The sequence below is a fragment of the Electrophorus electricus genome, chromosome 10 (genome assembly GCF_013358815.1).
Source record: "Electrophorus electricus isolate fEleEle1 chromosome 10, fEleEle1.pri, whole genome shotgun sequence".
In the NCBI taxonomy this organism is placed as follows: Eukaryota; Metazoa; Chordata; class Actinopteri; order Gymnotiformes; family Gymnotidae; genus Electrophorus; species Electrophorus electricus.
The window spans coordinates 23,461,389-23,482,427 of NC_049544.1; the positions used below are offsets into that span (position 1 = coordinate 23,461,389).

A 21,039-nucleotide genomic window follows, 5' to 3' on the forward strand; every position below is an offset into this window, starting at 1 on the left:
GTTAAATTATTATTGCAATGTTACATTCGTATTTATGATATTATTAGCCTAAATGGGTATGTTCGGACTTCACATTCATGTGAACTGGGTTTCTAAAATTAACGTGGGCACGTCAGAAATAATCTGTTCCGTGAAGCTCGTGATGCTCTAAGTTGAAAATAGGATATTTATTTATTTTCCATTTCAGTCACGCGTTTAGACAACAGCTTGAGAAACAAAATATTGAAGGCATTTTGTTGTACGTTTAATTCTTTAATATTGTACGAAATGTAACCAAACATTATTTTGAAAACTAAATTTTACATACCCTACCAACGAATTTCTCCATAAATACCGTTTAGACCTATCTCTAACATGAGTTACCGGTCCTTTACATGCCGATAAATATGGAAAACTGGACTATATACAATTAATAATTTCCTGCAATTGGCATTGTAATAGACAGATAGTTTTATATTTGATCACTTACATAAACAAGATCGACACGGAGTTTCAGGCTTTCACTACACAATTTATCGACATGACATTAAATAACAACAACTGTGCTACTCAGACTGGACTTCAGACGAAATGCTGCACTGGATACAAAAGCACAATAATACTAATTGTCGGTTAGGTAAACGTGTAGACGGTATAATACTGAGTAATTCACATTTGGTACACATTAACTATAACATTCTTTTCAGTCAAGACTAATCATCGCAATATTCGTAAAGCCATCTCATTTTCCATATATCTAGGGACCACATTTTCACAAATTCCCTTAAACTGTATTATGACTATTTACAAAATAAAATATTACATTTTAAACTAGGTAAATCTTTATGTACAAAAACAGGGCTTTAACCTGCTGGTAGCATGCGATTGATCTCCGTGTGCAGGCTCATTAAAAAATTAAAAAAAGAATAAAAATAAAAAAGAAATTAAAAAATCAAAAACAAAGTAATAAAATATATATGTGTGTATATTGGGGGAAAGTTAAGTTGGTTGTCGGCCTTACACCACGTCCATGCAGTTCTCTCTGCTATACAACCATTTAGGCTATCAAACACGTCAGGTTCCTCGGCTTTCTCTCACTCTTTAGGTCCTTGCGAACGGGCAGACTTTTGAGTCTCTGATTTCCAAGCAGTCTTAATTTCTGCAGTCTTTTGAAAATATTTACACGTACCATTCATTAAAATTTGACGACAGGGCGCTGTGACTGCTGGCGTGATGCACTGCGGACGAGGCTGGCGATATGGAACTGCTGCTCTGGTTCTCTGTGGATGGAGAGACGATTGTAGGGGGCGTGGAAGACTCGTAACCCGAACTGGCTGCTGGGGACGGTTGGGAGCCCTGGGAGGACGACTCGTGGACCTGCGATTTAAAAGCAACAAAGGGCGTCAAGTTCCTGCTTACGGTGGGCTAAACTGTTATTCCAATAACACGCTAAAGGATTTTTTTCGATTTTATTCGATATTCATAAAACAAATGTGTTATTTAATTTAAATACGAACGAACACTTTGCTTGAAAGGCAAGGTTTTTTTTTTTGTTTGTTTGTTTTTTACAAAACAAATGCATAATAAAATCACATTTTTTAAAAGAAAAGAAATGTTGCTACGATAATTATAGAATTATTGAGCATAATTTTAATGTTACATACCTTCATGTGTTTCCGGAGGGAGCTTGGGTGTGTGTAAGATTTGTCGCACATTTTGCACAGATATGGCTTATCTGACGTGTGGACGTGCATGTGTTTCTTTCGGTCACTGCTGTTAGCAAACCGTCTGTCACAGCCTTCAAACTCACACTTAAATGGTTTTTCACCTACAGCAAAAAGCGAGGAAAAAAGGATTTTAACTAGAGAACTGGGTTGAAACATGGCCAAGTAAAGCTCGGAGATTTCACACTGCACTGTAGTCTCTATTGATAAGTACTTAAGCGTTAAAAATGTAAGTAGTCAGAACTGTAGTCAGAAGTAGAAAGAAAATAATTCTGTCATATTTCTATGACTGTTTTACAGTTCATTAAATAAAACAATACCATGCCATATTAAGACAGTGCAACCAATGTTGATAATACATGTTTTGAACTATAATTCATTAATTAACTGCAAGATAAAACAGAAAGCAATTAATTTAAAATTGTGCCTACTAAAATGTGCTAGAAAATGAATTATGGATCACCCACTAGTATTACACGAGCATTTTATGTTGTTGTTGATTGACTAGTTTGATTACCTAACCGAGTCAGAACAAAAAACGAGAAATGGATCCTATATCTTACCGGTGTGTGTTCGTTTGTGGATTTTCAGATTTTCCGATCGGGCAAATACTTTTCCACAGCCGGGGAACGGGCACGGAAACGGTTTTTCCCCGGTGTGGACTCTGATATGATTTACAAGTTTATATTTGGCTTTAAACGGTTTTCCTTCCCGGGAACACTCTTCCCAAAAGCAGATATGATTCGACTGCTCTGGTCCTCCAACGTGTTCTACGGTGAGATGGGTCACAAGCTCGTGCATGGTGCTGAAAGTTTTGTTGCATGACTTTTTCGGGTTAGTTAGTTGCTCCGGTTCAATCCACTTGCAGATGAGCTCTTGTTTGATCGGTTGTCTCATGTAACGGAAAAAGGCCCCGGCCCCGTGGTGAGCAGTCATGTTCATGTTCATGGGGCCATAGCCATGCAACTGCGTGGAGGCGTAGTGCTCCGACCTGGGGCTTGTAACATGGCCGTACTGATCGGCCCTACCGTACATGTCCCCGGAAAACCCCAAGCGCATCTGACTGTTCACCACGTTCGAGGACGCGTGCGTCGCCGCTTGCTCGTGCAGTCCCGGGAAAAGCAGGTGCCCAGCAGCGTCGGAGTGTCCGTGCGGCGCCGCGAAACTTCCAGCGGCCGAGGCGAAAAGACTGTGTTGCGCGCTGGTGGCGTCTCCGAAGCCTCGATTCCGAAAGAGAAAGTCCCGGGTTGAGTTGAAAGCTGCGGTGGAGTAGGAGCTGACATGGGTGGGGTGATGGTGGTGTCCCAAGGCTGCGGCCGCGTAGCCGGGCGCCTGCGAGGAAAACGCCGCTTGCCCGGAGCCAAGATCATGGGAACTGTGGTTGATTTTAAAAGCGCCCATACCGTCGGCGAACGGATTTATCCCCAAAGCCACTTCTCTGTCTGTAACTTCGCCTGTTGAGTGATGTCTGGAGGAGCCGAAAGTAGTCACTCCAATCGCCGGATACTGTGGTCCTGCGTCCAAGAGCATCTTCAGTCTACAGCGGAGGCGACTGAGAGAGCAAGAATCGGAAATCACACACAGACACCCTAACAACTGTCTCCGCTACGTATTTCCCTGACTTAAGTGAGCTACGCAAACTCCGGTCCCTATTTCTATTTACTTTTCAGTGGATAAGAATTTCCCCACTCCAGCTCATCCGATGCACACGCAAATCATGTGCAATATTGTCTTTTGCGGTTTATCTTCCTGTGGCGCAACTTTCACCTCCTCAGTCAGGCGGTGAACACCAGACTGATAGTCGCAATCATTCCTGCAGATAAATGAATTGAAAAGACAACACAGTCCACCCCTGATGAATGGGGAAGGAGGAGGGGGCAGCACGTGACCCCATGCCTGGACGATCATTGGAGAGGGCGCTCTCACTTACCAAATAACAGTCCGACGGTCCCCAGCGCCAGTGCTATTGGTCGGTTTACAGCATCAATCTATGGTATTGAAGCGAGGTTGCTGACTGTGATTTCAGTCTGAAATTCAGAAAACAGAGTTTAGTGAATGCATGGGCGAATAGCCTTTTGTCTGAAAGGCAGACTTTCGCGTTTGGCCTACTTTTCCGCAGGTCTAATGTGTTAGCAGTCGGCGTGCACGTTGCTAAAAACGTGTACTTCCTCAAACAAGCGCCTACAATTAGTAAACACCCTGAAATTTGTTATGAGACTTGGCGATATGATACTGTAAATGCATGAGCGAACGTCCTATACTTACAACATCCCTGAAAATCAAAATACGAACAAAACAAAAGACAAACAAAAAAGCGTACAAAAAGGCCTTAGAGGCCTAATTCTAAATTCACCCCCCCCCCCCCCCCAAAAAGCAGATTTTAAAATAAAATTCACCTTTCCACTTATGATACTGAGTCAAGTACGTGTTGATTCGAGTGCGTGCACTACGTTAAGTAGTGTTAAAACTGGAAAATATTGTGTACAGAATATGTGTAGTGTAGTGCGAACACGAGCGCAAGCTCCTGCGGGTGCGTAGAACACTTCATGTGCTGCAATTTATACAGCTGGTCTGCGTATTTCTACGGATCCAGTTGTGTATTCTTATACACTTGGATGCTGTCTTGCTTTTTATTTCACCTGTGTCTCTGCTCTCTGTTGGAGCCGAACATTAATGCAGAAACAAAAGAACGTACGCACAGCGTACAGCCTAGATAAAAGTATAAAGTCTATCCATACTATGCTATATCAAACCCTCCACTCGTCTTTTGTCATCTTTGTTTTAAGTAGTCGTGCGCGCGCGTGTCTGTGTGTGTTGGTGTGTATCTGTCTGTTTCTGCATGTGTGTGTAAGCACGGCCGTAATGCATCTCTGTTGCGTGCACAAAAGTTGTGGGTTGTCGAAGTTATCAAGTGGGATTTGCCGCGCTCTCTGCGGGAAACTCCGGCGGCTGGAGTTCAAAGCTGCGGCCCAGACGTGCCATACGATCCATTAAAATAAAATCCGGACTGCAGGCTTCTGGTTCATACATTTTCAAATTCATTCCAGAGAGAGAGAGAAAGAGAAAGGGAGAGAGAGAGAGAGAGAGAGAGAGAGAGAGAGAGAGAGAGAGAGAGAGAGCGAGGAGATGTGGGCCTGTGGTCTTGAACATTTTGTCTGAAGGAACTTATCTTTATAAAAGAAATCTGGAGGAAGTTCTCAACAGGTGGAAAACGGTAAGAAAGGCACGTGTGTCAAAGTAACAGTAACCGCGAGGCGAACGACCGGGGGTCCTGGTTGCTGGGCAATAAAAAGACACAAAATAAGCGAAGGGAATTGTATGTACTTAAACAATTACTTCTAATGTTTTCAACTAAAATAATAGTACATAAAAACGAGAATACGCTCAGTTTGATACGAGAGGCGTACAAAGCGATACGCTCAAGTTGAGTTCCTGCCGGGAGCAGAGGGGTTAAACGCCATTCGACCTGACCGTTAGTCTTATCAGTAATGCTTTAATGATCAGTAATGGCTTAGGTAGACTTCTGTTCTATGTACATTTAAGGTATCTGGGGCTTTTTCACGTTTATGCATGTACTTTGTGTTCATTCGTGTATTTTTATTACTACTACAGGCCTTTAGATGATGGACTTTAAGAAAAAAAAATGGCCAGCATTTTCGCCCTCGCTTTCTAACAAAGTCCTTTCAGAAGTAGTGCCTTCTTGTTTTTTCGCTTTTTAGTCTCTTTTGATTATGTTCTAATTCATACCATGCTTTATTCGACATGGAAGGCAATAAAAATAGCTTTGACATGAATATACATTTAGCTCTGTATTCAAGCATTGCCAGGAGTGCGCAGCTGCAAGTGCATACCGCGCTTTGAGGCGCGGCCGTTCGGGTAACATCTTCACTGTCTGTCATAGTTCACACAATGTTTACTTATTTATGACATGGTTGGTCTGGCGTTGTCACCAAAGGCCCTGATAGATCAATCCACAACAGTTCTCAGGAGAATTCCAGTTACTTGCAACAGTTCTTAAAGTTTATATTAAACATTCTTAAAGTGAAATAGCGCGCACGAAACTAAATATTTGTCAAAGAATGTGATGTTTATATTGTTTTCATTTTTAAGAATAATTTTGCGTGATGTGAAGTGAACAAACAAAAGGTTTCTCACAACCACCACAGCACCCTAGATTATTTGTAAAATGTTGATATACTTACAACAAGTTTATTCCTGTTGTTTTACACTACCAAGGTGCATTAAAAATGCTGAATGTTGCTTAATCACAGTGTCTTATGTGTTTAGGTGATCCCACGCCATGGCGTTAAATTAAGTAATATTGCACTGCCTGATAAAGTGCACTAAATGCACGTCTTGACACTAAAAGTAATAGCAAGAGAACTTGTGCAACTATTCGCTATGGAGTCCATAGTTTCCGCCAGTTGACTTTTGTGCGCCGTTCGTGCAGACACGGGCGTACGTTTCGTTACCACTCACCACAAGCCTCTGTAATACTAGTGTGACATTCTGTCAAAGGACATTATGGTTTGGTGCATCAGAACATCACGCCTGCAGGGAAATGAATGAGCGAGTCCTCGAGCGATCGTTCTGGCCTTTTAAAAAATCCGTCCAGTAGTTATGGAGATTGTATGTCTGATGTTTGACACGAATCTATTGATAACCGTTTGACCCCCTTTGGGGTCAGTTCACACAACAATTCCTGTTTGTTTCTGGTTGATCTGATTAAGATACAACAACGAACCAGTGATGGTGAAGGTAAGAATATTACGTTAGACTTGGCATACACCATATTAATGTAATCGACTATTCCACGAGCAGAAATTTGACTGAGACACTGAGATCATTGCCATTCCAGGTAGACTACAGACGCTATATTTTAAATTAATGCAGGATTTTTACCACATCATATAGCATCATAAACGACATCCCCGAAACGATTCTGGACTACTTAACAGGGGTAGGTTTTTTTTGCTTATGTACTTTACCGTTTATTGTCGATAGTTTTGAAAAAAGCAAGCACGTGTTGTATTGCGACTAATCAAAAATTACACCTCAAACTGAAAATCACACTTTTCGGTTTCCACACCTAACCCCCATAGATATTTGCTTATGCAATACACAAAAGGATAACTTATTAATGGTACCTTATTAATGGAAGCGTGTGATCAAGGGTACGTATATCATATACGTCCAGGCCTACTGAAATTCCACCCAGTGCTTCCACCCCATGTATCTTTCTCGTTTACAACATTGTATGCGTCTGCATTCCATAGTTCCCGCAAGAAAGCATACGACAGACTTTATTTGCAGGCCTGCTACGACACAACTACTGTTAAAGGGTATCAGAGCTAATTACAAATAGTTTGCGGCTAATTTTATTAGTTTTATTTGTCGTTTGGATTTCCCTACACTTTTTTGATTTATTGTTTAAAAACAAATAAAAATGGGACTACTTATATTTTTTTATATCTATAACTCTATAACGGTCCATACCGTTCCACATTACTATGGACAGAGATCTACAGAGGACACCGCATGCAGTTTGCAAAATATGTTGTCCCCTGTCTTAGAGATTCGTTTCGAAATGGCTGAACACATCATATTATCACAAACTATACATATTGATAACATCCGAATGGCGTATGCAGATAGAAAGTATTTTGGGAGGCATGTATTAGTTGTATAGACAGCGATGTAATATTACACTATAATAGGTAAGGAATAACTAATAAGTAATACTTTAGACCTCTTTACTGGGTAGAGTTCAACTCTTGGGCTACTATTCTAGCAAGCCTTCCCCGCTTTGCTGACGCTGCGCACTCGAGCTTGTGTGTCTTGATTAAGCGCCTCCTTCCGTGCGTCTGATCCGCCGCCACTCGTGGACAGAGACCGACAATACGAGTGTGCAAAATTACCTTGGATCATAATAACAGGTTATGGACCCTTTCCCCCGCGGCACAACTGTTTTTTTTTTTTTTTTAAACCTTTTCAGAGACGCTGCTCCGCTGACGAAGCGGAAGAAACGCTTCGAGGAATAGAGGGGTGGGAGCCTGGCTCAAAACGTAAAATCGTTTCTTTACGCTCTCGCATGCATTTCGCATTATCATCGTAGTGTGCCGGCAGTAACGCAGAAATATCCCTCGCATTAGAAACATATTAAGCGGAATGTGTAGCATTGTTGTGCATGTCAGATGAGAGTTTGGTGCGCCATCGATTACGCTCACTCAACAGGAAAACACGAGAGGTTCTAAACATTTAACCGTCAGATGCGAGAGACGCACCTCTCGTAAAATCAGAAACCCATTGCATGGTAGATCATTACAGTAATACGACAACGATCGATTTGCTTATATATAACTCTCGCGTTGCAGTTAAAAGTACAATAATCTTTGCATATCAAAAAAAAACAAAACTTTTTTTTTTTCTCTCTCTCTCTCTGTGAACTGCTGCCTGAGGCTCCGCGCAGGCGCACTGGTTGCTTACTGTCACTAAAACATTTTTCTTCACATTGGAAACTGTCACAAGTGACGTCAATCACCGAGCTCTGACCAATTAGAACGCAGAATGATTGTGCAGCTCCGCGGGCTGCAGCGCCTACCATGAATCTCTATTCAGTATATCAAAGCATCCTGCTGCTGCCTCTCAACCGAATGGGATTCCATGTAGGCACAGAGATAGGAACTAAACTTTAGGAAGTTTTTTTTTTTTTCTGTATTTTTCACAGCGATTAAAATATATTTGTCATCATCATTATTATTTTGCCTGCTGTCAAGTTATTCTAAAATTAGGAGTAATGAGCGTGGATGCGTTGGGAAGCCCCGTGATGGACCCTACGTTTTCCAAACGGAACACGGCGCTGAGATTAGTTGACTTGGCAGGGGCGCACCAGCCACACCATCATCGCCACCATACCCCTCAGAGCGTGACAGGCTTCCCGGGGTTCAGCAGCCATCCACACTCAATGGCTCACGCGCACCCTGGGGAGATTACTGCGGAACCCCGCCTGGGGCCGAGTCCATTCGGGCCAGAACACATGGGGCACTCCGCGGCCCTCAAAATCAGCCCAGCCCATCATTATCCCCACCGCCATCACCACAATCATCATATTGCAGGCCACAGTGAAGTGGTCTCCAGTCAAACGGGAGCTTTTGGCCCGGTGCAGGCGGCAACGGTCCCGTACTCTATGTCTCACACGGCCCAGGCGTTATCCGCAGGTAGGGATTTCCTCATTCGACGAGATCTGACAGCTCAAGCCATGCCAGTGCTGACCGACCAGACTTCTGGTTCAACCTCTCACCACGGAATGTTTGTCTCAACAACAGGTAACTATCCAGGACACTATGGTCATCACCCCGACGCCGGGACCCATACCCTCTTCCCCGGACTTCACCACGAACAGCCCTCTAACGGAGCACCAGGTGGTCAAGCCTTGAACGGACAAATAAGGTTAGGAATACCTGGAGAAATGTACGTTCGGTCTGATCACTTGAGTCAAGTAGCAAGTTCCAGGGCAGACCCGTTTGCAGCTTCGCCTCTGCACGCCTACGGCGGTCTTAATCTGAACATGAGCCTCGGCGCGCACCACCACGGAGCCGGTGCCTTTTTCCGTTACATGAGGCAGCCGATCAAGCAAGAACTCATTTGCAAGTGGCAAGAGCCAGAGCACTCCGCGAAGAAACTTTGCTCCAAAACTTACAGCACCATGCACGAGCTAGTGACACATGTGACCGTAGAACACGTCGGAGGACCAGAGCAAGCGAATCATATCTGCTTTTGGGAAGAGTGTCCGCGAGAAGGAAAACCGTTCAAAGCCAAATATAAACTTGTAAATCATATCAGAGTCCACACCGGGGAAAAACCGTTTCCGTGCCCGTTCCCCGGCTGTGGAAAAGTATTTGCCCGATCGGAAAACCTGAAAATCCACAAGAGGACACACACAGGTTAGTGAATTTATTCACGTTTCTGTGAACAAGTGCCAAATTTATTTCAGCGTACCACAGCAACGCTCTACTCTGATTCATCGAAATACTTAAATGTGGACAGTTTACTGATCAGCTGATCGAGAAAATCATCTCAAGAAATAATTAACATTTCCTCTAGTGCAACACAAGAATAAAACCGACATTAAATTAATTGAATCTACTTAAGCTTCGATGACAATTTGACGCGTTTTCCCCAGAGAACCGAATCTGCTGGGATCAAACTGTAAATTACCGAATGGTCTTGTAATCAGTCTTGTAACAGCACTGCTAATCATAAAACTATTTTCATATAATATGCTATATTTATTTCTAGAGATTTATACTTGTTCCACTTAATTATTGTGTTCAAAACAGAGGGGAGCTCAAATCGTAATTCTTTTTTTCCCTTCCACTGTTTTCATTATTTCAGAATGTTCATCGATAACTTAGAAGTTGTGGTATATTTACCCAGTCCCCCAGTTGTTTGTATATCTTCTGGTGGAGACATGTTTTTAGTTCAAAACATTCTGGAGTGTGGGGCCTACTCAGACGAATGCCGCCAAGTTATGCCTGTTGCTAAAAATGGAAAAGACGCTCTCAAAGTTTTGTGTTCACAGTTATAGTTTTAGTATTGTCCTTCGCACATAAGCTACTTTATGGACTTTGCATAATTATATGGGTTTTTCGTTACTAACTGGATATAAGACACTTTCCTAATTCATCGTTAACAATTTATAAAATATGGGAATGCTAGTCGTTGTTTAGCACCAAATAATCCGTCTGTTACTTCTTTTCCCCTAAAAACGATATATTCCTGTCTAATATTTTCCAGACAGCTTGAAATAGGCACGCCTTTGTCTATTTTTATCTAGATCAATAGTTTGTTTACAAAATTTGTTGTATACGTATTCCGAAATAAAATCGTCATTAATATTATTTCTAGACCGTATGCAACGAGTGTGGGAAATGTAGGTACTGTCAAGTTAATTACATCAGTAGTGTTTAGTGAAAGATTACGTTTATGGCATTGGTGAACAGGATGTGCAACAAGTCGCTGAAGGCATCGCGCCAAAGGCCCGAGTCTTCCTGCTTGATCTATATTCCCGAGGAGTCGCCGTCCTAATCACGCGTGATTGTTTAGTGTAGATTGTTAAATTGCGAACAACAGGGCTCATTCCAAGATGGCAACAGGTTAATGGGAAGTCCTTTCTAGGCCTCGCGGCTTGCGTTTGGCACCCCTGATTTAATAGCAATTCACACTCATCAAGTTCGTACCTGCTCGGGCTTTTTTTTTTTCAAAACACACACGCGGGAACAGTTGTCTGATAACAGTACTTATGAACCGTCTTCTAAAGTCCCAGGCCGACGTGTTCGGTTTATTTCCTGTGCGCGTCCTCTCGTGGCACGTGCGGACGTTTTCCCACGTGCTGGAATTTGAATCTTTGGTTATGGATACAGTTTCCCAAGGGCGTCTTTCCTGTTTTTTTTTTCGCTTGTATTACACTAATACCCTTGATTGGCTCCCTCGGCCCAACAGCTGAAGGTCAAATTGCTGTTCAACAGGCAGGTTTAATTAGACAGCAGCAATTACAAATGCTCATGAACGGCTGGCGCGCGCGCATGTGCGGCGAAAATCAATGTCCTGTGATTTGAGTGTAATTAATTTACGCATTCATACCGCATAGTCGTCGGGGCAAGCCTCTGTACTCACGGGCCTGGGCGGTATTTATTACGCCAGTGTCCCGGTAACGTGAAACAGAACGTAAACTATTGTTGCGCTATGATGTACGTGACATTAACCAGCTGGGTTGGGGGGGGGGGGGGGGGGGGGGGGGGGTCAAATAAAGAGAATAAAGTACTACAAGATCTGCCAATAACACGAGAGTCCATTCTCACATTTCATTTGTTAACGGTTAGGTATGATGATCTCGTATTCAGCCTATAATACAGAGTTTACATTTCAGTTTTCTGTAGAATTTCTGAAGCGGTGGTAATGATAGCACACCGATATGCTTTTCTTCACATTGACATAATCAATCTGTTTTCTTGTTGTAGGCGAAAAGCCATTTAAATGCGAATTTGACGGATGTGACAGACGTTTTGCAAACAGCAGTGACCGGAAAAAACATTCCCACGTGCACACCAGCGATAAGCCGTACAACTGCAAAGTGCGAGGTTGTGACAAGTCGTACACGCACCCCAGCTCTTTGAGAAAACACATGAAGGTGCACTGCAAATCCCCACCTCCGAGTTCGGGTTACGAATCCTCGACTCCGTCTCTAGTCTCCCCGTCGTCGGACTTGGGTCGAGAGCCAGCTCCTTCCGCGCTCTCCGAACCTCTCTCGGGCTCGCAGCCGGCCAATTTAAGCGAGTGGTACGTCTGTCACAGCTCGGGCGCCAGTGGCAGTCAGACCCCACCCAGTGGTTCATCCACACCTGACCCTTCAGAGAGACCACCGTACAGGAATTCTGAAAGAGGGGACACTTTCTAACCACGAGGTTGTACCAGCGCGGGCTCTTGGCAAAGTTACTTTGCTACTTCGCTTCTTACTTTTGGACAGACGAGCGTCCCGGGCTGACTGAAAGACAGACACGTGGGGCTGTGTTGAATGGCCTAGCGGTACAGTGCACTGGCACAGTGACAGATAATGTTACAGCCAAACCACAGACTGAGGTAGCCAACCTGTGTCCCACGTAGCTGAATATCAACTATCTTCACGAGTGTCCGTTTTCTTAAATAGTGTACTGATCGTACGCATGTGGATGTATTATTTTGTAAATTCTGATTTTACTTCAATGACTTCTTAATTTATTTTTGAATCAGTATTGGATTTCTTTTTGTATTATTGAACCAAAGTGCTTCAATATAAAATGTAAATTTTGTAAATGACGTTTTAATGTGTAAGTGTTAACAGTAATTTTGTAAGGTTCAGTATTTCAGCTATTTTTAAATGTTTGCTACTATTGTTTCTAAAAAAAAATGCTATTATTTGAACAATTTTGAATTTCATAAGAAGTAGACATATTCCTCTTGTGATTTCTGCAGATGAGACATTTTGATGGAAACATTGTTATTGTATTTGATATGACACTTCATTTAATATTAGCCATTGATCAATGTGAGCATTTTGTGATTTTTTTGTAAATCCAGTCAATAACTCATTTTTATGAAAATATGAATTATAAAAGGAGACCTTAAAATGTGTACCGCAATGCCTTGTAAGTTGTCAGTATTTTAAATAAACTGTGTTATAATGATATGCAAAAATAAGAACGAGTAGACTATAGATGCCAAGTGATTTTAAGGCATTTACTTATGCTAAAATTATATATATATATATATATATATATATATATATATATATATATATATATATATATATATATATATATATATATATATATATATATAGTATTCAGCACTTGAGTTATTTTTCTCGTGTAAGAAAAAGAGAAAAAGATAAACACATGCACCCCCCCCCCCCCCACGAGCTTCGATGTAGTTCAGCACAATTTGTTTAGCAGTAAATGCAAGAGTGCACATGTTTTTCTTTGGGCTTCTAATGGTTTAACTATCATTAGTATAACTACTGGCCTACTAATAATAATTATTTACAGATTTTTAAAGTTTTGCATATAACTCCGTCTCTGTTTCTATAGCTTCCATGACTTTATATCCCTTTATATGTCTTATACACACATAGGTACCGCGGTTTACTCTGCTTACGTGGGTAGCACTCGATGAAAGGATGCGTATTCCCACCCAGACATCAAAGAAGGTTTTATACAAAGACCCATTTCTTCACGACTGTGGATCTTCATGGTGAGTTAGGATTTCTATAGCAATCGCCGAGTCAGACTCAGATAATATGGAGCTGAGGAGGTGCGCTCCAAAGGCCGCTTTAACGAATGTAATATATGCCAGCAAGGGGTAAGAAACCATAATACGTTACTACTCAGAAAAAAAAAAAGCGTCGTACGAAAAGACGTCAGTGCAAACTACAAACATAATTATCTTTTGGTGCGTGTTTTGATTTTACAGTACGCTAAAAATCGATTTATTGTTTTCTGGACTTTACTTTTCCTCGAGAATGTTAGACTGCACAGTTAATTGATGTATTGTCCCCATGCAAATAGGCCATCTCTCTCTCTCTCTCTCTCTCTCTCTCTCTCTCTCTCTCTCTCTCTCTCTCTCTCTCTCTCTATCTATCTATCTATCTATCTATCTATCTATCTATCTATCTATCTATCTATCTATCTATCTATCTATCTATCTATCTATCTGTTTCATATTCGAAATCCCTACGTGGACAACAACTAGGTTTAATAGCCAGGGGTTAAAGTTGCCGTCTGCTTCCTTCGTTTTCACCCAAGCGTTATGCATTTGAATGCCACGAGTCTGTGGGTGGATACGCATTGCTTGATGAGATACGTTTTAGTTTGTTTCTTTGGTAATTGTCTTGTTGTTTGCACTATCCAAATGCTCTGATGAATAGAGAAAAAATAAACACAACGAGAAATAGCTAAACAGTTGAGTCCTCCATAGTACCAGCTCTCGTGCATGAATGGAGCAAGGGATAGTTTGGTCTCAATTGAAGCGAGGAGCCTTTGAAGTGTTGGTTATTATCAGAGGGATTCCTGCATGTCGTCTAAACGACGTTGATGACACGGAAAGACTTCTTTGTCACCAATTTGATCGCCCCATCTTTTCAAAAGTGTCTCAAGCTTTTAGTTCCACCCATCAAACCGAGAGGGAAACGAATTCGAGTAGAATCAAGTGTATGTCATCAAACACATTGAGAACGGCAGTGCTGCTTCACAACACGACGACGTAATAAACACTGGTGAGACGTAGTTCCCCCCCTCTCGTGGCGCTTATCCGCGCGCGTGCATGTGTCTATAACATGACGGATAAAAACAAAACAAAACAAGAAACTCGATTTTCGTTCCATTTCTTATTATTCTTATTCGAACTTTGTTGTTGTTATTGTTGTTGTTGTTGTTGTTGTTGTGTTGTTGTTGTTCCCTTATACGTTATTTCGATTACGGATGCCCTTTGACCCGTTGACAGTTTTTGGAATGTAACTCCAGCTAGCTGGGGATGTAAACTACAGCAGACTTCTCTAGAAGAACTCTCCTTTCTTTGTTGTTTTACTTTCATGACAAAGATCATTCCCTGGTGGTTTATGTCATCAATAATAGCCCGAGAACACGAATTAAGAAAAAAACAAAATAAATCTAATTGATAGGCTGCTTTTTAAGATCTCCTGTTAGTGAGATCTTATAATGAGATTAACAGTTAAATTCACTGTGACAATAAGTTTTTCCTCTTAAAAAATCCAAGCTTTTTCATTGTCCACCACAAGTTATACTTCATCTGACTGGTTGCTTATTTGTTCAGTCGATACATGAATGAAAAATAATTTAATTGTCGTAACCAGTGACCATTTATAACCCTTTCCGTTAATGAAAAACGGGTTCCTGAGAGGAAATAAAAGTGGGTCGTTTCGTTCTTTGTTATAATGGAAAGCGAGGACTCATGTGAGTGTGAAATATCATTTCTTTGTAAAATAATGAAGGCGATAATCCCACTTCCGGAAACCGTCCTGCATTATTTAACAAAGCCCTTTTAACAGCGGATTAGCGGTTCCCAAGGAAAAAAAAAACATCTCTCACTATTCAGCGCTCAATTTCATGTCATAATTACGCGACACGGGGTGACTGGAATTCGCATGCAAAATGACAGGACAGGTGCAATGGCTGTAAATATATAAATTAGCCAATCTAAATTAGACAAAACTATGACTGGTAAACTTCACTACACAGACAGTTTTGCCCCCTCCCGTAATGAAACGTTACAATGGGGGTCCCTTGTTTATTATATTGAGGCCTTCTTGTAACCTAATGGGTCTTCCTGAAGTAACTTTTATCAAGGTTTATAAAGTTTATAAAGGTTGTTACTTTTGTAAAGGCCGCCTATGTGCAATTTATTTTCCTTCAAAATAATTTCAAAACCCTAATCATTGTGTTTTCAGAACTACCTAATGTGAATATTATCAGGAAAGGCAGAAAGTTCAAAATATATATAATAAAGTTGAAGATTGTTTGTTTGCTTACGTTGGATAATATCTTGCCGGGTTTTTTTTTTTTTTTTTTTTTTTTTTTTTTTTTTGTTAAGAGCTGAATTTGAATGAATTTTCAGCATCGTAAAAGAAACCATATAATTTAAAGAACTGACTGTCCTGACTTAATTGTCCATGTCTCCGTATGGCCAGACATCTCGCGCACACACGGACACATTCTAGGATGCTTTGAAGCAGTCTATATATCTCATCTTAATGCTATTACCACACATTTCTGAAATAGTTCCCGTAACCACGTGGAAAGGCTTGAAGCAGTGAAGTCGAGCTATATCTCTAGCACTGCTCTCTCTTTATCCTGAAATCATGAAATCTGTTTGTAAGACCACGTGGCCAATGGCAGGGAAATGTTCGATTAATCGACTGTAGAATATTTGTGAAGAAGTAAATAGACGTTACGTAGCAATTGAACCGATACAGTCATTAACCTTTTAACCTTTACAGAGCTTGAGCGATCGTTCCAGATATATGGTTCAGATCGGCTCGTGTAGGTTACGTGTAAACCACGTGCTTGAACTCCTCAGTAGATTCACACTGAAACGCCACTGGCACATATTCAGAATTCAGAGGTAAACAACTTAAATTGTGTTGTAGCCTAATTTACTGGCTAAGTCGTGGCTGCTAGAAGTCTGGGAAAGGATTTAACAAAGCTAAATATTTTGCGTTCACACCTTAATGCCGTTATCTACTCTACAGGAAAATCCGCTTTCTTGAAATCGCCTTTTTCAGCACTGAATAGTGGGACAGTGATCATATAACAGGCCTACAGATCAACATGAAACGGAGAATCCATGTGCAACATTTAAGTGAATAGTAAAAGCACACCAACGACATCTAAACTTATTCGAGGATGTTTAAGAAATTACACATAGCAGAGCTTCCCGATAAAGAGATTATATCAGACAGTAGAAGAAAATTAAACGTTTGGTTATTCGTTTAGAGTTATGTTTATAAGGCGCACTGGAGCAACCGAATTCTACTGCTGGACCAGTGACCTAACACTCATCTATTAATATAAACAAACACCTGTTATTGAGACATCAGTGAGACACAAACTTAACTACGATACCACTCAGTACATAAGGCACCACGGACTTGTGACCTGTATCACCCATAAACATGTCGTCGCGACAGCGTCAAAAAGGCCAATAGAGTGAGACGTGACTAATTTATGAGGTGGCTTGATTGAATCAGTCTACCAGTAGTCGGATTACCACCGTACCACATTGCAGGCGCTAAGTTATTTTACTTTCATGGATGAACGAGTTCTCCCCAATGAGAGAAGCAGCCCCTATAGTTAGCGAGCGAACACTGATCTCTAACAACCTTCACATAACGTGACAGAACGCGCCACAGTACTTCGCACCTGCGCTCTGAATAGGCGCCTTCTTTCAATGTAAGATACGCTTGTTGCCCTTGAATCTCAAAGCAGCTGCGTGAATGAGTCGAGCGACCCGTGCTTATTTCGCTTCCTTTGATCTTAGAGTTCCCCCTCTAATTTGTTCGTATAGTTTGTAACAAGGACGTCCCATTTGCGATTAAAACGTTCGTCTATTAGGAGCACGTGAACCAGAGAGAGGATATGCAAAGCGCCGCACTATGGAGCTTGAGGGCCTTCATCATGTGCATTCGGCGCTTCTTGTATGTCACGGCTTAAGCAGATTTCAGTAATTAGTCTGTTTTAAAAAAGGGGGAAAAATATATAAGGGAAAAAAAAAACAGTTCTTTCCCCCTTTCCTGCTTTCTTATTTAGGAGAGATGCAGATAACAAAAACCACCAAAAGCGCATTCCACTCTAAGGTCATTGGTGATGTATGTGCATCTATACTGGAAATGTTGACAGGGCATTAAGTGAATAATAATTTACAACACTTGTTTGTTTTGTTTTGCTCAAATGTTCCAATGCGGCATCAAATGTAATTTTTGTGACTGCAAGGTGGAATGAAATCACGACCATATTTTGAGTTCTTTTGAGGTGAATTTAATGCGAAGCTATATATGTGAAAAATTAATTTTACAGCACATACAACCTAATCTAACACATGTTAGGAAACGATCGTATAATTCACATTTTCAGGACGCCAAATTCAGATCATTGTTATAATGACCAGGATTTTACCCAGAAACCTTTTATTTAAGTCATAAACAGAAGAAAAAAACCAACTTTAAAGAAAAATCCCATATGGTATTATGTGAACGTGGTTGGGTGTTCAACACAAGCTAACACACGTGACATTTTAATTAAACGTATAGCGTCCACTGGGGTTTATCTGAGCAGGTCAACATCACAATCTAAACAAAACTAATTAAATGATCCACATTTCCATATTTCCCGTCTTCCTTATGGTCACATCCACACTGGTCATTTATAGTCCAAATTGAGTGGGCAAAATTGCGTCGAATTGCGCAGTATTTTGTGTATCTTGTCAGCAAAGACACAAAAAAGACATCAATCAGTTCAAAGGCTCCAACTTTGAGTGTAGCGGAATACAATAACACCGATAATGAAAACTAGAAATAATGAAATCATTTTTATGAGAGCATCACATCTATATAAGTGAGTCATACATCATCACCCTGAGCCAGTGATAATGAATGACGGAATATCCCTCCCAGCGATTAAACGCTCCTGTAATATAATTCATCATCACTTGCTTCATTTTTTTTTTCATGCAATCATTAGAGTTGAAGAAGGGTAATAGATGGGCAGAAGAGAACAGGCGAATTATCCGGTAGTTACACTTTTTTATAATCAACATTACCTATTTTATTTGCGCATCGAGAGACAGAGTATCTCACGGGTATTCGTCTCGTTTTTTGGAGGGTGAGCAATGCGAGGAGACCTTCGTGCTATCCTCCTGCAAGAGTGACGCCTGTACTGCACCGAAGAAAAAGTTGTTTCCTGCTCTCCATTACTAAAACGGGATTACAGATTTCATTTCAAAAAGGATGAGTTATTTAGCCGAAACTCCCAGATTTCGCATGGCTATAATTCAGTTCCAGCCACCACATAAATGGTAGTGCTACATCATGCTCGAGCTCGGTAATACTATATGTTCACCAAAGAGGTGTACTTACTGCCTCTACACCCCTGCTGCTCGAGACATGCACTCCCAATCTTCTTCGCGCACATCCGGCACGAACCTCTGAAAGAAAAAAAAAAAAACGATAATCAGCAGCACCTTTGAAAGTCAGAAACCGTTGGGTATGGAGAATTAACACAATCACCTACACCTCCAGCTCTTGACGAAATTAATTATTACAAAATCTTAAAAACAAGAACTGACCATAACAGCTGCATCATCACCATCGTCGTCATCATCATCATCATCATCATCATCATCATCATCAACAACAACAACAACAGCAACAACAACAAGACGAATAATCGCGGATATTTATTCATTCGTGCATTTATTTTTAATTTATTTGAAGCCGGATAAAAAGTTAGCATTAGCAACAGGCTGTAAATCGCTTTGGGTTGCGCAACTGTCCTTCGGTGTCGAGTTTCATGCGTTTTTAAATGACAGGGAGGACTGACCTCTGGACAGCCCTGGACAGCCCTGGACAGCCTGCGGGCGCAGCGGAGCGCAAGACCCCGCAACCAACCAGTGACAACCGCTAGCGGAGTGGATCAATTTACAGTTCTAACACAGCGTAGTTCGTACCTTGGCCAAGAGTTACCTAAGCGGTTACCAAAGTTCTGTAAAACGGAATATAAGAGAATCGTTTACAATAGAATAGAATAAAAGTTATTGTTTATCAGTCAGTACTGAAATATAACATGTCAAATTTATCTTTTACATGATCAGAAAAAAACATAAATATACCATCATGAATCATAATAAAGTACAGAATGATTTTAAAATGCAAATGTACATCGACAACATGACGTTTTAAGTCATTGGTTTCTTTGCACTATTTCCCACGACATGCTGGAAATGTGCTGTATGGGATGAAAGCACAGTTTGAACTGGTGAGTAATTCGTCTGATCAGTGTACCAGCACCACAGACTTTGGGTCATTTCTTCATCTCCCGCTGAAAAGACATTACGCCCCTCGTATTTACATACCCAGCAATATTTGTCAAACATACATAAACTACAAATTAATAAAATGTTCTACGATCCTCTAAGTTCACCCTAATGAATACTGAGTATTTCTTGAATTTTTACATATCTGTTTTTATGTTTATCGCCTTTTATTGATTACGGTCTATTAGACAGTATTACATCAAGGGACTCGCCTCTGTCACTTGGATGTCACTGTGACAAACTTACCTGCAATGTCAGACCAGAGAATAAATATGTTGTTAAGCGCATATAGGCAACTGTATATCAAAAACCAAATATATTAATTCACTTTTATTATTATTATTATTATTATTATTATTATTATTATTATTATTATTATTATTATTATTATTATTATTATTGTTATTATTATTGTTGTTGTTGTTGTTCCTGTTGCTCTGGTCTGCTTGCAGAGACGGAAAAAGTGCAACTAATCCCATTGCTTTACAATGCCTGAAAAACTTCTCTAAGAGAAAAGTAAACTTTTATGTTAGCCTTGGGCACCATTGTAATATCTCGAGGCGCTATGTTCTCGCGACGGAAAGTTTTGAGGCGGAGAACCTGAGTGAAACGTCAACAGCACCTGCGCGCAGTTAAAGCGCGCGACAGGAAGGAGCTGTGGGTCAATATTAATCACTGGCAAGGAAAGTGTCATTCAACTTGAGTTCATTTCCGCTTCAACATTCTCACTCTCTCTCTCTCTCTCTCTCTCTCTCTCTCTCTCTCTCTCTCTCTCTCTCTCTCTCTCTCTCTCTCGACACGTGGCCTCCCTGCTTATGGTCTATATTTGCAAAACTCAAAGTCAATGTTGGTCAGAATTATTTCCCATATTTTCCACATTGTTGACGGCATATGCTAACGCGTCATGCATAAATAAACAATAGTATTCTCATTATTACTTTGTCAATCATCTTGATTTGACAGCACCGAGAACAAAGGGACAAAGTCGTATTGGCTGTGAAATACCGCAGTAATAGAATAAGAAAGTCTCTATTTAACTTGAATAGTAGCACCAGCATTCGGTTGTAGTGGCATAATACAACGCAGTTAGTTTAGATTCACAGGTCTCAGACACAACAGCAGCAGCAACAACAACAACAAAAATAACAACAAAAACACCAGTGACACAAACAAGAAGTAAAACAAGAAGAACAAAAAC

At 40.9% G+C, this 21,039-nt stretch overlaps 2 protein-coding genes and 1 long non-coding RNA gene across 6 annotated transcripts; 1 reads left to right on the top strand and 2 right to left on the bottom strand.

Annotated features, from left to right (window-relative positions):
- Positions 1-231: 231 nt before the first annotated feature.
- On the bottom strand, positions 232-3,514 carry zic1 (zic family member 1 (odd-paired homolog, Drosophila)). The gene is made up of 3 exons (XM_027017795.2): positions 2,267-3,514; positions 1,644-1,807; positions 232-1,356 (listed from the first exon to the last, which is right to left on the bottom strand). Exons 1-3 carry the CDS (start codon positions 3,231-3,233, stop codon positions 1,159-1,161), a joined length of 1,329 nt encoding a protein of 442 aa, XP_026873596.1. The 5' UTR covers positions 3,234-3,514; the 3' UTR covers positions 232-1,158.
- A 4,087-nt stretch (positions 3,515-7,601) lies between these two features.
- zic4 (zic family member 4) lies at positions 7,602-12,938 on the top strand. Of its 2 annotated transcripts, XM_027017793.2 has the most exons (3): positions 7,602-8,920; positions 9,029-9,646; positions 11,723-12,938. In XM_027017793.2, the coding sequence occupies exons 1-3, from the start codon at positions 8,500-8,502 to the stop codon at positions 12,157-12,159; spliced, it is 1,476 nt and encodes a 491-aa protein (XP_026873594.1). In that variant the 5' UTR covers positions 7,602-8,499; the 3' UTR covers positions 12,160-12,938. The 2 variants fall into 2 exon arrangements, with proteins under 2 accessions (XP_026873594.1, XP_026873593.1); XM_027017792.2 differs by having other exon boundaries at positions 7,602-9,646.
- A 4,849-nt stretch (positions 12,939-17,787) lies between these two features.
- Positions 17,788-20,026, bottom strand: LOC113582152. 3 transcript variants are annotated; one of them, XR_004776627.1, is made up of 3 exons: positions 19,349-20,026; positions 18,886-18,953; positions 17,788-18,722 (listed from the first exon to the last, which is right to left on the bottom strand). It is a non-coding gene; the product is annotated as an uncharacterized LOC113582152 (long non-coding RNA). The 3 variants fall into 3 exon arrangements; XR_003411125.2 differs by having other exon boundaries at positions 19,036-20,026; XR_003411126.2 differs by lacking the exon at positions 19,349-20,026 and adding an exon at positions 19,095-19,117.
- Positions 20,027-21,039: the final 1,013 nt, after the last annotated feature.